Source organism: Salmo salar, chromosome ssa13 (assembly GCF_905237065.1).
Source record: "Salmo salar chromosome ssa13, Ssal_v3.1, whole genome shotgun sequence".
In the NCBI taxonomy this organism is placed as follows: Eukaryota; Metazoa; Chordata; class Actinopteri; order Salmoniformes; family Salmonidae; genus Salmo; species Salmo salar.
In genome coordinates, this window is record NC_059454.1 from 85895947 (window position 1) to 85912736 (window position 16790).

The 16790-nt window shown below is 39.7% G+C and overlaps 1 protein-coding gene across 2 annotated transcripts in view; it reads left to right on the forward strand.

Annotated features, from left to right (window-relative positions):
* The first annotated feature begins 321 nt into the window (after window positions 1–321).
* Window positions 322–16790, forward strand: part of stard8 (StAR related lipid transfer domain containing 8) — a 39716-nt gene continuing 23247 nt past the window's right edge. The window contains exons 1-3 of one of the 2 annotated variants that reach the window (XM_014137511.2): window positions 322–485; window positions 1501–1534; window positions 14769–14840. In XM_014137511.2, the coding sequence (XP_013992986.2) occupies window positions 441–485; window positions 1501–1534; window positions 14769–14840 (151 nt within the window). In that variant the 5' untranslated portion in view covers window positions 322–440. Of the gene's footprint in view, window positions 486–1500; window positions 1535–10468; window positions 10784–14768; window positions 14841–16790 lie in introns of those variants that run through there. The other variant, XM_014137512.2, reaches the window with a different exon arrangement.

The window sequence follows — 16790 nt, forward strand, 5'->3', positions numbered from 1 at the left end:
CATGAAATCCCTTCAGTAGTTCTGATACACTGTGCTTCCGCTCCTGAACAACAGAGAGAGTGAGAGAGACAGATACTGCATGCCGAGCCCCGCCTAAGCTGCAGTGAATCCAGCCATCTATTGGTTTCAGAGCTACATTATACTGTATGCTGTTTTTTGAGTGGCCTTTTTTTTTCCAGTTCCAGAGTCCAGTGCTTCAGCCATTGGTATGCATAAAGCATCCTTTGGATCAGGCTTGTGCTACTGCTGTGATTTACTGTCCCAAGCCCTGCCCACTTCCCTCAGCCAGCTTCTCAACATCCTGCCTCCCAGCTCCAGCTCCAGCTCCAACTCCAGCGCTGGGCTGTGGTGGACACTGAACAGCCATGCAGGACCCAGCACCTTTGGCCCCCCTGTGACCTCGGATACAGGACCTGGGACCTTTCATAGGACACCTGAACATGGCCTTTTTCAGCTGTTTGTGCTCATTGTTTGGAAGAGCAAAGGTAAGAACAATTTCTTTAACGTAAACAAACTTTTAAAAAGTTTAAAATATTTTGGTATATTGTTTGAAATGTGTACTGGTAAAGATAAGAATGAATGTGATAAAGATAATCTGTTTTTAAATGTAGATTTAAGTATTTATCATACTCCAACTGTGTTTTGGTCATGTATGGCTCAGTTGGTAGCTTGCAACGGCAAGATTGTGGCTTCGATTCCTAGGACCATCCATACGTAAAAATGCATGCCCGCAAGACTGTAAGTCCCTTTGGATAAAAGCGTCTGTTAAATGACATATATTATTACTATATATTTTGTATTTAATGGGTTCCTCTGCTTTTTAAGAAGTCATTCTAACTCGTTGTAATAAGAAACTCCTCACTTATTTTTTTTATAAACTACATATGTATATAGTTGCAGTTATATACTATTGTTCGGAAAGAAACGTTAAAAAAGGAGAGTTCTCATAACTTGCTACAGTTTCATAGTAGTGGTCTGTTCAGCATGTGACTCCCAAAGTAACGGACATTCCAGGCAGTTGGGAGTGGGTGTAGGAATGGAGTGAAGGCTGGCTTGTTTTCAGTGAGCATGCTCTCAAGGAGGTGTTAGCCCAGAGTTACCGCAGCAACGGGATTCAAATGTAGCCTTTCACAAGCTTCCACTTGGAGCCAATCGTGCTCCTTTTAGAAAGTTCTGACATCATTGAAAATGTAAGATCATAATATAAGGCTGGAACTACACAGAATAGTTGATTCTTTGTTGAATAAATGTCACAGTCTACTACATTTCTCAAGTCTTACTTAATTTGTCTAATTTTACTTCAAGAATGTTGTGCATATGACCCATATATAACAAAGTTGTAACTTAAATAATGTTTTCTAACAATGTATTGACAACACATTTAAAATACATGTTATATGTTAGAAAATAAATAAAGAGTTACTGCACTTGATGCTGCAAAACATTCCATATGAAACATTCCACGTATGGAAATGACATGCTCTATTTTCCTTCTTTCAGCTGATGTCCTCATCATGGGGCTACAAGAGAGCAGGTAAGGATAAAAGACTATCATTCAGAGAAAATTGATTTAAGAGCAAAGCATTGAGAGCAAATATGTGCATCTCTTTTGTTATTGTTGGTTAATCAAATTGTCTACTCTACCTAGAAGTGGTCTTCTCAAAGAAAAACAAAGCCTGGTATTAAATAAATTGAAAGTAGTAGCCAGTGATTTATATATATACTACTTGACTGACAGAGAATGCTGTCTTGAAGTCACCGCACCTCCATCTATGCACTCCTCTCACCAAAATAGTTTGGATGCCATAGAAATGCATTTACAATTGTCTACATTTGTTTTTGCCATAAGTATTATATTACAGACAGCTTAATGCATACATTTAAATAATATTTGTAAGCTAAACAAACAAACAAAAAATATTATGTACAGTACCAATCAAAAGTTTGGACACACCTACTCATTCAAGGGTTTTTCTTTATTTTCACTATTTTCAACATTGTAGAACAGTAGTGAAAACATCAAAACTATTAAAACAAATATTTTATATTTGAGATTCTTCAAAGTAGCCACCGTTTGCCTTGATGACAGCTTTGCACACTCTTGGCATTCTCTCAACCAGCTTCACCTGGAATGTTTTTATAACAGTCTTGAAGGAGTTCCCACATATGCTGAGCATTTGTTGGCTGCTTTTCCTTCACTCTGCGGTCCAACTCATCCCAAACCATCTCAATTGGGTTGAGGTCAAGTGATTGTGGAGGCCAGGTCATCTGAGGCAGCACTCAATCACTCTCCTTCTTGGTCAAATAGTCCTTACACAGCCTGGAGGTGTGTTGAGTTATTGTCCAGTTTAAAAACAAATGATAGTCCCACTAAGCGCAAACTAGATGGGATGGCGTATCGCTGCAGAATGCTGTGGTAGCCATGCTGGTTAAGTGTGCCTTGAATTCTAAATAAATCACTGACAGTATCACCAGCAAAGCAACATCAAACCTCTGCTTCAATGCTTCATGTTGGGAACCACACATGCAGAGATCATCCGTTCACCTACTCTGCGTCTCTCAAAGACAGGGTAGTTGGAACCCAAAATCTCAAGTTTGGACTCATCAGACCAAAGGACAGATTTCAACCATTCTAATGTCCATTTCTAGTGTTTCTTGGCCCAAGCAAGTCTCTTCTTATTATTGGGGTCCTTTAGTAGTGGTTTCTTTGCAGCAATTCGACCATGAAGACCTGATTCACGCAGTCTTCTCTGAACAGTTGATGTTGAGATGTGTCTGTTACTTGTGAAGCATTTATTTGGGCTGCAATCTGAGGTGCAGTTAACTCTAATGAACTTATCCTCTACAGCAGAGGTAACTCTGGGTCTTCCTTCACTGTGGCGGTCCTCATGAGAGCCAGTTTCATCATACCGTTAATGGTTTTTGAGACTGCACTTGAAAATATTTTCTGGATTGACTGACCTTCATGTCTTAAAGTAATGATGGACTGTCATTTCTCTTTACTTATTTGAGCTGTTCTAGCTACAATATGGATTTGATCCCCCCCACCTTGTCACAACACAACTGATTGGCCCAAACGCATTAAGAAGGAAAGAAATTCCACAATTTAACTTTTAACAAGGCACACCTGTTAATGAATGACAAAACAAGGTATTTCTGTTTTTTATTTTTAATACATCTGCAAAAATGTCCAAAACCCTGTTTTTGTTTTGTCATTATGGGGTATTGTGTGTAGATTGATGAGGACATTTTTTTCTTTAATCGATTTTAGAATAAGACTGTAACGTAAGAAAGTGTGGAAAAATGGAAGGGGTCTGAATACTTTCCGAATGTACTGGACAATTTATTGAATTCCAGACATGGGTTATATTAGCTTCTGACTGAACATCACTTGTTGTTCATCTTCAAAGTAGAAGTCTACACTGCTGTTTTAAATCCGCTATGCATCATGATTTGAAGGACAATTATAGCCATGAACTTAATATCCCACACCACACCAGAGAGTACTGTAGTAGTCTATGCATCGTGTGCCATTCATTTATTGCAGCGGGAAAGTCTGAAAGATGAATTCAGTATATCTTCATTGAATACAGGACATAACTACAAATTACTTCACAGACTACATCTGGAAAATGCTCTAGGTCAGGAAGTTTGAAAAGTCAAAAGAAAGCTATAACAGACAACGGTTGCTGCTGAGAATGGATAGTGAAACTTGTAATGGTTATAAATCAAAGTCCCCAACTTTTCAAACTCAAGACTGCACGCATAAAGCGAGTGCTTTATTGCAAAGGAATTTAGACCACCAACATGTTGCAGGTAAATTGTAAAAGTAGGCTATGCCTAAGTCTGTAATTGGTTAATCTATTAAATAGGCAACCACCGCAAAACATCAATTATGACATTTTTTACTGCCAGACTGTCTTCACAGCTACACTTTCCACTCAATTAATGGCTGCAAATCCTGATCAACCTATTCATTTTAGTTTAGTTACTGGGAAAGGATTGCACATCAATTTAAGCTATGGTATTGTCGTCTACAACAGAGTGCTGTTGAAGACAGAGCTATAGGCTATATTAAAATATGTTTAGGTAGGCTATGGATGCATCCAGATGATCCTGTAATAGCTTTAGCTCTATCTAAAGAAGGCCCACCTTTGATCGACAGCCTCCAAATAGGAAGCTACCCAGGGCACCCAGTCATAATGCAGCATTCACAACACAACTGTCTCTCATGAGCTAGCTGTGTTATCATGTATGTATTTGCTAATAAACAGAAAGACATGCTTCTCATACTGTGAAATGCAACAAGATGAGCAGTCCCTTTTGTTTCACATTTTTTCATTATATTTGTCATTTCCTCTCATCCTTTTCCTTTGAGCCCATTTGAACTCAGTTCCATAGAAGAGATATGATAGGCTTAATAAAGCAACAGCTGCTCTCCAATCACAGGCTCAGGTTTAAAGGCCATGGTTTCCCTAGAGACAGCCCAGTGCCATTAATAACATGGTGAAGGGCTGAGGGTGGTGCTTTTTCTACTATGAAAGATTTTAGAGCTTCTAAAAAATCATAGATCTAGATGAGATTAGAATTGTCTCCTTTAAATAATACTTCAATGACCTTATTACTACGATCTTCAATGTTTAGGGAAAAAGCTATATGGGTGGATTATGTCCTAGTCTCATGCATAGGACTTGATGTCAGAATGTAAATGTACTGCAAAGCAGGCCTACCTAGCTGTAATTACAAGGGCTCTGTTCAGTGAACATTATAATTGAAACCTCTTATTTATGGTAATGCTCTTTCTACTGACAGTTGCACAGGTGATTGCAGTCATGTGGAAATGTTGTTGATCATTGTCTCTATTCTATATCCCTCTTGTGAAAGTGTTTCTCCTCTATAATATCACAGACAAAGCATGTTCCACCCTACCAGGCATTGCACAAATTGTCCTATACTATAGTAAGAGGTGACATGATTCAGGATTTATGGCAGGCGATGCACTCAGTAAAAAGGACAAATCCTGTTGAGATGAAACAAGAATGAAAGGGTATATCTGACATATTATATATAATTTCTTCAGGCGATGGAAAGTTGTGCGGCACTGAGCGCAGCCATGTGTTGGGCACCAGTGCTTGACTTTGACAGAAATAGGAGACGGTACTCATTTTGGATGCCGGTACTGTGTATTATTTAGGTGCAGGAGTTCCACAATACTTTTGAGCGGATATTCTATAAGAGGTGCAGGATCTCAAGCAGTAGAAGATTTGAGGTGCTGGTACTCAGCTCCGGTGAGCTCTTACCCAAGTTAAGCACTAGGTGGGCACACAGCATCACATGGACTACCCACTCTGAGGAATGACAATGGTGTGAGGTATTGGGCACATGTCATCCTGGTAGTGGAAGAGAATAAACATGTATGGTCTGTTCTTTTTGATTGATTTATGATTGATTTGTTGTTACTCATTCTGTTCCAAAATTGAAATTTGAGGAGCAGGTGCAGGTTCATGACCTATGTGAGAAATGTGAGTGTTTGTACATATTGAATGTTTGTGTATTGGAATATTACAGCAGGGTATATACCATTTTTAGAACAATTTTCGAAAGTAAGGTTTAATTACGCAAAGAAAAAGATCAGAGAAGCAGACCGGTGTTTAGGAAGATTATGACATTATGACATGTTCTAGTCTACCAGCCTCCTCTAACAACTCATTTCCTGAGAGGTCAGCTCTTCTGTACCACACCTTTTCCTTTTGCTGTCTGTGTTACATATTCACTGTAGTTTCCCAGAAGGACATATCTCCCTCTGAACCCATCTGCCGGTATGCAAGGAAATGTCTGTCATGGATTAGTCATAGAAATGGAAAATGAAAAGAGAGAAAGTTCCAAACTGCTTCTGAACTTTGATCTGATCATGAACATCAGACCCTAATGGCCTTTCCTCGGGTAGATTTAGCTTATCTGGAAACAGTTATGAAGAGTATGCCATCATATAGTGTGCTATTGCAAAGCTTTATGTGGAAGGTTGAAGGTTAAACTTGTGTTGCTCTACAATACGATAACAGCTAGGTCCACTGGCCTTGAGCTTGACCTCTCAAATGGCAAATATACTGTACAGACAGGGACAAAACAAGTAGAGGGAAAAAGATGTGAAGAAGACTACAGACAGTATTTCAGTATGTCATTTAACCCCACAAACCCCACACAAACACCCCCAAGAGTGATGTCAAGTATTTGTATTTGTATTTATTATGGATCCCCATTAGCTGCTGCCAAAGCTGCAGATACTCTTCCTGGGGTCCAGCAAAATTAAGGCAGTTTATACAATTTTAAAACATTACAATACATTCAAGATTTCACAACACACTGTGTGCTCTCAGGCCCCTACTCCACCACCACCACATATCTACAATACTAATCCATGTGTATGTATAGTGTGTGTGTGTGTGTGTGTGTGTGTGTGTGTGTGTGTGTGTGTGTGTGTGTGTGTGTGTGTGTGTGTGTGTGCCAATGTTTGTGTTGCTTCATAGTCCCCGCAGTTCCATAATGTGTTTTTTTTTAATCTGTTTTTAAAATCTAACTTTACTGCGTCAGTTACTTGATGTGGAATTGAGTTCCCTGTAGTCATGGCTCTGTGTAGTACTCTGTGCCTCCCATAGTTTGTTCTGGACTTGGGGACTGTGAAGAGACCACTTGTGGCATGTCTTGTGGGGTGTGCATGGGTGTCCGAGCTGTGTGCCAGTAGTTTAGACAGACAGCTTGGTGCATTCAACATGTCAATACCTCTCATAAATAAAAGTAGTGATGAAGTCAATCTCTCCTTCACTTTCAGCCAGGAGAAATTGACATATTAATATTAGCTCTCTGTGTACACTACCGTTCAAAAGTTTGGGGTCACTTAGAAATGTCCTTGTTTTTCAAAGAAAAGCACATTTTTGTCTGTTAAAATAACATCAAATTGATTAGAAATACAGTGCAGACAATGTTAATGTTGTAAATTACTATTGTAGCTGGAAACGGCAGATTGTTTATGGAATATCTACATAGGCGTATAGAGGCCCATTATCAGCAACCATCACTCCTGTGTTCCATTGGCACGTTGTGTTAGCTAATCCAAGCTTATCATTTTAAAAGGCTAATTGATCAACAGAAAACCCTTTTGCAATTTTGTTAGCAGGGCTGAAAACTGTTGTTCTGATTAAAGAAGCAATAAAACTGCCCTTCTTTAGACTAGTTGAGTATCTGGAGCATCAGCATTTGTGGGTTCGATTGCACGCTCAAAATGGCTAGAAACAAAGCACTTTCTTCTGAAACTCGTCCGTCTATTCTTGTTCTGAGAAATTAAGGTTATTCCATGCAAGAAATTGCCAAGAAACTGAAGATCTCATACAACGGTGTGTACTACTCCCTTCACAGAACAGCGCAAACTGGCTCTAACCAGAATAGAAAGAGGAGTGGGAGGCCCCGGTGCACAACTGAGCAAAAGGACAAGTACATTAGAGTGTTTAGTTTAAGAAACAAACGCTTCACAAGTCCTCAACTGGCAGCTTCATTAAATAGTACCCGCAAAACACCAGTCTCAACATCAACAGTGAAGAGGCGACTCCGGGATGCTGGCCTTCTAGGCAGAGTTCCTCTGTCCAATGTCTGTGTTCTTTTGACCATCTTAATCTTTTATTGTTATTGGCCAGTCTGAGATATTACTTTTTCTTTGCAACTCTTGCAAAAGGGTTTTCTAATGATCAAGTAGCCTTTTAAAATGATAAACTTCGATTTATTACAAGATTTAATTGAGGTTCAGGGTTTAGTGAGTGTTTTGTTCCAAATACAATGCTTTTAATATTAGAAATATTTAGGACTAACTTATTCCTTGTCACCCACTCCGAAACTAACTGCAGCTCTTTGTTGAGTGTTGCAGTCATTTTAGTCGCTGTAGTAGCTGACGTGTATAGTGTTGAGTCATCCGCATACATAGACACTCTGGCATTACTCAAAGTCAGTGGCATGTCGTTAGTAAAAATGTATAAAAGCAAGGGGCCTAAACAGCTACCCTGGGGAATTCCTGATTCTAACTGGATTGTATTTGAGAGGCTTCCATTAAAGAACACCCTCTGTAACTCTTTATCCACATTATAGCAGGGGGTGTAAAGACATAACACATACATTTTTCCAGCAGCAAACTATGATCGATAATGTCAAAAGCTGCACTGAAGTCTAACAAAACAGCCCCCGCAATCATTTTATCATCATCATTTCTCTCAGCCAATCATCAGTCATTTGTGTAAGTGCTATGCTTGTTGAGTGTCCTTCCCTATAAGCACGCAGAAATTCTGTTGTCAATTTCTTTACTGTGAAATAGCATTGTATCTGGTCAAACACCATTTTTTCCAGAAGTTTACTAAGGGTTGGTAACAGGCTGATTGGTCAGCTATTTGAGCCAGTAATGTGATGATACAAGTGCTGAAAGCACAATTCTGTCTCGAACAATAGTATGTGTATGTGTATTTGGTCTTGGTTTTTGTGATTTCCAGATGTTTTCCCAGTCGTACATGACAGGGATGTACAGTGCCTTCAGAAAGTATCCACACCTCTTGAATTTTTCCCATTTTGTTGTGTTATAGCTTGAATTTAAAATGGATACAATTTAGATTTTTTTTGTCTCTGGCCTACACACAATACCCCATAATGTCAAAGTGGAATTATGTTATTTGGCATTTTTACAAATTAATAAAAAATGAAAAGCTGAAATGTCTTGAGTCAATAAGTATTCAACATCATTGTTATGGCAAGCCTAAATATGTTTAGCAGTAAAAATGTGCTTAACATATCACATAGTAAGTTGCATGTACTCTGTGTGCAATAATAGTGTTAACATGATTTTTGAATGACTACCTAATCTCTGCACTCCACATATACTAATCGCTGTGATGGGAGAAAACTGAGGATGGATGAACAACATTGAAGTTACTCCACAATACTAACTTAATTGACAGAGTGAAAAGAAGGAAGCCTGTACAGAATACAAATATTCCAAAACTTACATCCTGTTTGCCACAGGGCACTAAAGTAATACTCCTGAGTGGCTCCTGAGTGGCGCAGCAGTCTAAGGCACTGCATCTCAGTGCTTGAGGCGTCACTACAGACACCCTGGTTTGAATTCAGGCTGTATCACAACCGGATGTGATTGGGAGTCCCATAGGGCGGTGCACAATTGGCCCAGCGTCGTCCGGGTTTGGCCGGTGTAGGCCGTCATTGTAAATAAGAATTTGTTCTCAACTGACTTGCCTAGTTAAATAAAGGTTAAATATATATTATTTTAAATACTGCAAAAAAATGTGGGGCAAATCCAATACAACACATTACTGAGTACCACGCTCCATATTTTCAAACATAGTGGTGGCTGCATCATGTTATGGGTATGCTTATAATCGTTGAGGACTGGGGAGTATTTGAGGGGGAAAAAATACAGAATGGAGCTAAGCACATGCTTTCCACCAGACACTGGGAGATGAATTCACCTTTCAGCAAGACAATAACCTAAATCACAAGGCTAAATCGACACTGGAGTTGCTTACCAAGAATACAGTGAATGTTCCTGAGTGGCCGAGTTACAGTTTTGACTTAAATATACTATGGCACAACCTGAAAATGGTTGTCTAGCAATGATCAACAACCAATTTGATAGAGCTTGAAGAATTTTGAAAACAATTATGGTCAAATATTGCACAATCCAGGTGTAGAAAGTTCTTAAGAGACTTACAGCTGTAATCACTGCCAAAGATGCTTCTACAAAGTATTGACTCAGGGGTTTGAATATTTATGTAAATTAGATATTTCTGTGTTTCATTTTCAATAAATGAGCAAAAATGTCTAAAAACATGTTTTCACTTCGTCATTATGAGGTATTAAGTGTGTAGTGTGGTGCGAAAAAAAATATTTAATCCATTTTGAATTCAAGCTGTAACACAACAAAATGTAGAATAAGTCAAGGGGTAGGAATGCTTTCTGAAGGCACTGTATATTGTTTCCTCTCCTCAGATCTGGCTTGTTGGCTTGTTTCAACAAGTCTGCTGTGTGAACAGAGCTCACACAGCCTACAGTTCCTACCCCTTGGTTTGATAACATTTGTGACAGCTTCAGAGAAATGTTTAAATGGTTGAAATAAATAACTATTTCAGAGGTGTCATAGATTTTAGAAGTTAAACAAGAAAGTTATTTACTGAAGCTCTGAAAGGACAGTCAGGGAAGCAGTTTTAGGCCTAAATTTAGGGTAGTTAAGTAAAAAGAATAAAACATATTATAATTGTGCATACAGTTATAGTTTGAAAGGAAGAAATTGAACCATCTTTCTGTATTAAAGTTGTGGTTTTTAAGTCTGTGTTAGAGTTTGCGAAAGCCTGTAATTCACCCCCTCACTAGCTCAAATGGTATGGCCTTCCTGGAGGGGGGTGGGGTGTCTGAGGTGGGACAGTTGTTCAAGAGGAACCAGATGGTTTTCAGCATGAATGGGGTCATGAAGGGCAGGTTCTGTTAGGCTGGTACAGTTGTTCGCATATAGAAACGTAGCGATAACTGGAATCCCTGGCTTCAGTTCCCTTGCTTGGTTTCTTTTGCCTGCTTGAAACTGTTCTTCTTGGATTTGTGTAACTAACTCTCAATCACTTATGGAATCTGTAAAGTTTTGACCTCCACCACCAGGCTACTGTTGAGTGTTTTGGGCTTCAATGCCCTTTTTATTTGTTAATGAGTGGTCGGACTAAGTTTCAGCAACTGCTCGGGAAAAATGGTGAGTATGAGACTTATCCTTTCTGAAATTATCTTATTTTTTAGTTAGTTTATTTACGTCAGTATATTATGGAGACCCAAGGAGAGAAAAAGAGAGGGACAATTAGAGCATATGATTGATTTCTTCTTATTAAAAAAGTTCAGAAAGATCTATTAAGATTTTACTGATTAAGAATTAAAAACATAGAATGAAAGGTATGATTTAGAAAGCTTATGATGTGCTTTGAAAAGACGTTCTGTCTTCTAAAGAAATGATCTTTTTAGAGTCATTATACAGCTGTATCTACTTCTAAATACATTCTGATTCATTTTTAAAGCCCATTGTAGTGAACAATTAAGCAGCTTTTAACCTTATGCTAATTATATATTATAATGTTAAAGCCATCTACTGTGTCGAGAGAATGAGACCTTTGAACTCCTGATGTCACCACACACGCTCAATCCTGTTGGAATTTTAATCAAATGGAAATGTACAGTAAGACTTGTTGATCGTGTGGGCTTTGAACCCTTGGTGATCAATGGCTTGCATTGTGGTAGCTTAGCCGTTCATTGAAAAGTTGGGTTTGAAACAATGGCAGCCTTACATCTCCTGCGAACAATACCAATTATTCAGTTTTGAAAGAGAAATGGGAATGCAGGGATTTGTGGTCACTGAGAGAATATCCCCTCTCTGTCTTTGGACCACTGTGTTTTTCTTGTGTTTATGGTGAAGTACTGATAATAACATTTGCATTAATTCAGTGAATAATAAAAGTTGTTTGAAATCAAAAGTTAGATTTTTTTTAAGGTATAAAATGGTATCAAATATAAATGGTATGAAAAAAGGCACACACATTTCATTCCTCTATTTGTAGATTTTTAGGTAATACTTTGAAGAATGTGGAACTCGTACCACAGCAAGGCTTTTTAAGCCAATCACAATGTTGGCTTATTTATTTTCTGGTTTTAATAGTCCTCAGCAATTCCCCTGAGAAGTACAGCAGTCAGAGAAGAACATGATCATTAGATAGCACGTAAACGATTGGTTATGTAGTAATTGATGCCCTCAACAGCACAGAGAACACACTATATTATAAAATATGAAGAGCCCCTTAGCACACTCTGTGGTATAAACGTCTCCCTTTGTGTCAACACTCCCTCCCAGTGCTGGGGATTTCCTGTCAGCCATTAGCCTCCCATCCACCCTACCCCAGTCTGCCCCGCATGGCTCTCTCTCTTCTCTGTGGTGTCAAACCATCTTCTCCTCAGATGAGGAGTTTAAACAGAAGCAACACCTCCACCACCAGAGAGATAGACACCTCTCCTGATCAGTACTCTCTCCCCCAACTCAACCCAGAGATAGGCACCGACCGTTCTGCCCCTTTGCTCACTCACACCCAGACAGGGAAACAACAGCTCGCTCTGTGGTTAACCTTCACTTCACTCTTGATAAAAAGGCAGCACTCTGCTCCCTCATAGAGAACCAGGTCTTCCCCGTCTAACCTTCAAGTCAACTTGACAGGCAGGCAGGAGAAAGATAGGCAGGCAGCCCTCCTGCTCACCTCTCACCCCAAGAACAATAGTCCTCCCTTCTGTTCACCCCCAACCCCTGAAGAGACTGCCACATTTACATTCAGACACAACGGTCATAAAATCTACAGAACGTGACTGGTCAAAACTCACAGTCTAATCAAGCATAGTAACAAGTCTCATAAAAATGCTTTGCTTCACCTTCTGTCCAACTTTCAAAGTGCTGATGAATGAAAAGACTGTTGTTGAAGTGTCTGTAATATGATTTACACGAATGCAGCAAATCCCCTTATTTTTTTGTAAACATATGCTAGCAATTTAAGGAATTCAATCGTCACTTGTAGAAATTCAGTATGGCATCCATATTATATACTTAATTAAGCTTGTTGATGGTGGTAGTGAAGTGCAGAAGTCAGAGGAGAACATGATCAGTGTTCCCTTTTAAGGAGCTCTGAATGACGACTTGTTAATGGATATTATAAGGTGAATGCACCAATTTGTAAGTCGCTCTGGATAAGAGCGTCTGCTAAATGACGTAAATGTAAATGTAATACTCCCCAAGTCTCAGCTGTTCAGGTATCTGATGGTGTCAATGTTCAATGGGCGGCTTCAAGCCTCAGCATGAGGGAAGGACTAGACTCCAATTGGCAGGCGGCTCAAATGAAAACCGTAGAGAAGGAAAACCAGATGGTAGCGCTGGTCAGGATGCTGCACTTTCCTCAAGGCAAATCTGTTTGAAGTTTCAACAGCTTTCCAGCTGCTTCTCTGACTGATTACAGGGGAGGGACAGTCGATCTTTAGAGATGAGAGGAAGGATATGGAATATTATACTATTTTTGCAGTGAAGGAGCTTTCTGACATACAGTACCAATGGGAGATTCCTCTAAGCGTCAGTCACTGTAGTAGTTTCTTCGTCTTTCTTCTTGGGTGTCTTAGGTTTTGACTTTCCTGTTGGAAATTAATCATGTTGCTTACTGACCTCAAAGCAGAGAGGATTCTGCTGGTTTGGCTTAAATATGTAATAGAAACCCATGAACTAAGAAGGCATGAGGCTAACCAAGTCTCAATGGTAGAAGTATATGTCATGTAGCTATTTTAGTTTCAGTGGGTGGCTTGTACTGTTTGAGTATGTATTCAATGAGTAATCCCAATGAGTCTGCATATAGGCTACAACTGGCCTTTTCCTGGAGCCAGTGTGCTGTAGGGTAGGGCAGTTAGGGAGGAGATATCTGCATGGGAAGGAAGCATGGCTTCCCTGGGGACCCACACAGCTCACTCTACAGGTCTTTCAGCTTGGAACTCATGAATTAACGAGAGGTCCCTTACAATTATACTCATCATCTCAATAATGATATAGGCCACACAGATTTAGTTCATGTTCCTTTGATATCAATTGTGATGTTCTGAATAACTGAGTAGACTGGTAATTTGGCAATTGTTCAGATACCGCTCTATACCTTCTGAAAGTTGATGTTGCGAAGACCTATTTCGCAAATTCTCTTTTACTGCTGGAGTTTCAGGCTTTCCCTGGTGGATAGCACAGTGCTTGAGAACACAGGCCTCAGTTATGATATCCAGTCGGAGCTCTGGGTATATGGGAGTTAAGGAATGTCATAAGGAGGTGGAGTCTCCCGGAGAGGAAAAGAGAGGGACAATTTAGACGTGAGTCAAACATACAGTAGTCTATAGTACAGTAAACTGATGCAAGAGGTCTTTGTGTGAAAGGCTCACTGGTTATTGTATGTCCATTCATTACCTTTTAGATAAACTATCTTCATATAGAGAGAGGTACTCACACACACAATCTATGAATTGTCTCTCCATTAAAAATCCAACGCTGTAGACTACTAAATAATATTTACTAAGCAGGAAGAAGAATGTACAATTTTGCGATCATTTTCAGAATTTTCAAAGCATGGGTTGAATTTCATAATGGGCTTCATTTGTAACCTTCCGAGGATATGTTCTTCACATATTAGAATTTTGTGGTCAGACCTCATAAATATGTTCTATTTACCTCGTATGTTGCCAGGTGGTTATCTGAACCAACCATATTGCTAAAAGGCCACATTGACAATCTACCGGAGGCAGTAATGTCAGTGCATCCACATATCCCACACAGATGAGGTCTTACAGACGTGTTTAGTTTCTATGAATTTTTGCCTGTGTCAAGCCAATGTCATGCAGTAGTGACAGTATTGTTAAACTGTGGAATGTTGTAAAGTCAAATAAAATGATAAACCAACTTGATAGATAAGCCTCTGCTTTGCCTCCGTGCATTGGGGTCTTTCATTTGGCCATCATCATTGCCTTCTATCAGGCTCTCCGAATCTGGTTGGAGGAATATGTATAGTGAAACTAATGAGTCAAGTCATAGCAACCACCTAACTTTTCATTTAGAAGACGTACTTAGGTTGTAACTGTAGTACAATACATGTGTCTGTGTATCTTTATGCGTTTTATTTTTTCCTTTTCAGAACTGGAGGCTAAAGAAGCTTGTAATTGGCTGCGGGCTGCTGGATTTCCGCAATATGCCCAGCTCTACGAAGGTAATCAATAGATGTCCCTGTGGTTTATGGACTCTAGACTCTATAATGGTCAACCAAGTTAATATGACTACTATGGTCCAGAGAGACTCGTTGTGTTTGGTTAGCTCCTACAGTACAGACAGGTTTGCATCCATGAACTTCTAGCTCATCAATGCATGCACAGTACTATAGTAAAATGAAACAAACCAGATTTGCTGCTATATACACAATGTAATCTTCTCACATCACCAATTACTGTACTGTGTTACAGGATGTTAGAGCTAAATTTGGGTACCAAAATAAACCTGACTGTAGGCTACATGTCACTTATGATGCAGAAGCTGTCAATGAGCAGTGTTATTTGCCTCCACTCAGCAGTCTTCTAATCAAGCTATCCCCATGTCTAGCAAACACGATCATTTAACATGCTGCTTTCATCAGGTTGAAAGCTAATTTACAGTGGGTTGCAAAAGTATTCACCCCCCTTGGCATTTTTCCTATTTTGTTGCCTTACAACCTGGAATTAAAATAGATTTTTTGGGGGTTTGTATCATTTGATTTACACAACATACCTACCACTTTGAAGATGCTAAATATTTTTCCCTGTGAAACAAACAACAACTAAGACAAAAAACTGAAAACTTAAGCGTGCATAACTATTCACCCCTCCCAAAGTCAATACTTTGTAGAGCCACCTTTTGCAGCAATTACAGCTGCAAGTCTCTTGGGGTATGTCTCTATAAGCTTGGCACATTTAGCCACTGGGATTTTTACCCATTCTTCAAGGCAAAACTGCTCCAGCTCCTTCAAGTTGGATGGGTTCCACTGGTGTACAGCAATCTTTAAGTCATACCACAGATTCTCAATTGGATTGACGTCTGGGCTTTGACTAGGTCATTCCAAGACATTTAAATGTTTCCCCTTAAACCACTCAAGTGTTGCTTTAGCAGTATGCTTAGGGTCATTTTCCTGCTGGAAGGTGAACTTCCGTCCCAGTCTCAAATCTCTGGATGACTGAAACAGGTTTCCCTCCAGAATTTCCCTGTATTTAGCATCATCCATCATTCCTTCAATTCTGAACAGTTTCCCAGTCCCTGCCGATGAAAAACATCCCCACAGCATGATGCTGACACCGCCAAGCTTCCCTGTGGGGATGGTGTTCTCGGGGTGATGAGAAGTGTTGGGTTTGCGCCAGACATAGCATTTTCCTTGATGGCCAAAAAGCTACATTTTAGTCTCATCTGACCAGAGTACCTTCTTCCATATGTTTGGGGAGTCTCCCACATGCCTTTTGGCGAACACCAAACTTGTTTGCTTATTTTTTTCTTTAAGCAATGTTTTTTTTCTGGCCAGTCTTCCGTAAAGCCCAGCTCTGTGGAGTATACGGCTTAAAGTGGTCCTATGGACAGATACTCCAATCTCCGCTGTGGAGCTTTGCAGCTCCTTCTGGGTTATGTTTCGTTTCTTTGTTTCCTCTCTGATTAATGCCCTCTTTGCCTGGTTGAGTTTTGGTGGGCGGCCCTCTCTTCGCAGGTTTGTTGTGGTGCCCAGTCTTTCCATTTTTTTATAATGGACTTAATGGTGCTCCGTGGGATGTTCAAAGTTTCTGATATTTTTCTATAACCCAACCCTGATCCGTACTTCTCCACAACTTTGTCCCTGACCTGTTTGGAGAGCTCCTTGGTCTTCATGGTGCCTCTTGCTTGGTGGTGCCCCTTGCTTAGTGATGTTGCAGACTCTGGGGCCTTTCAGAACAGGTGTATATATACTGAGATCATGTGACAGATCATGTGACACTTAGATTGCACACAGGTGGACTTTATTTAACTAATTATATGACTTCTGAAGGTAATTGGTTGCACCAGATCTTTTTAGGGGCTTCATAGTAAAGGGGGTGAATAAATATGCACGCACCACTTTTCCTTTTTTTTTATTTTAAATTTTTTCATTTCACTTTACCAATTTGGACTA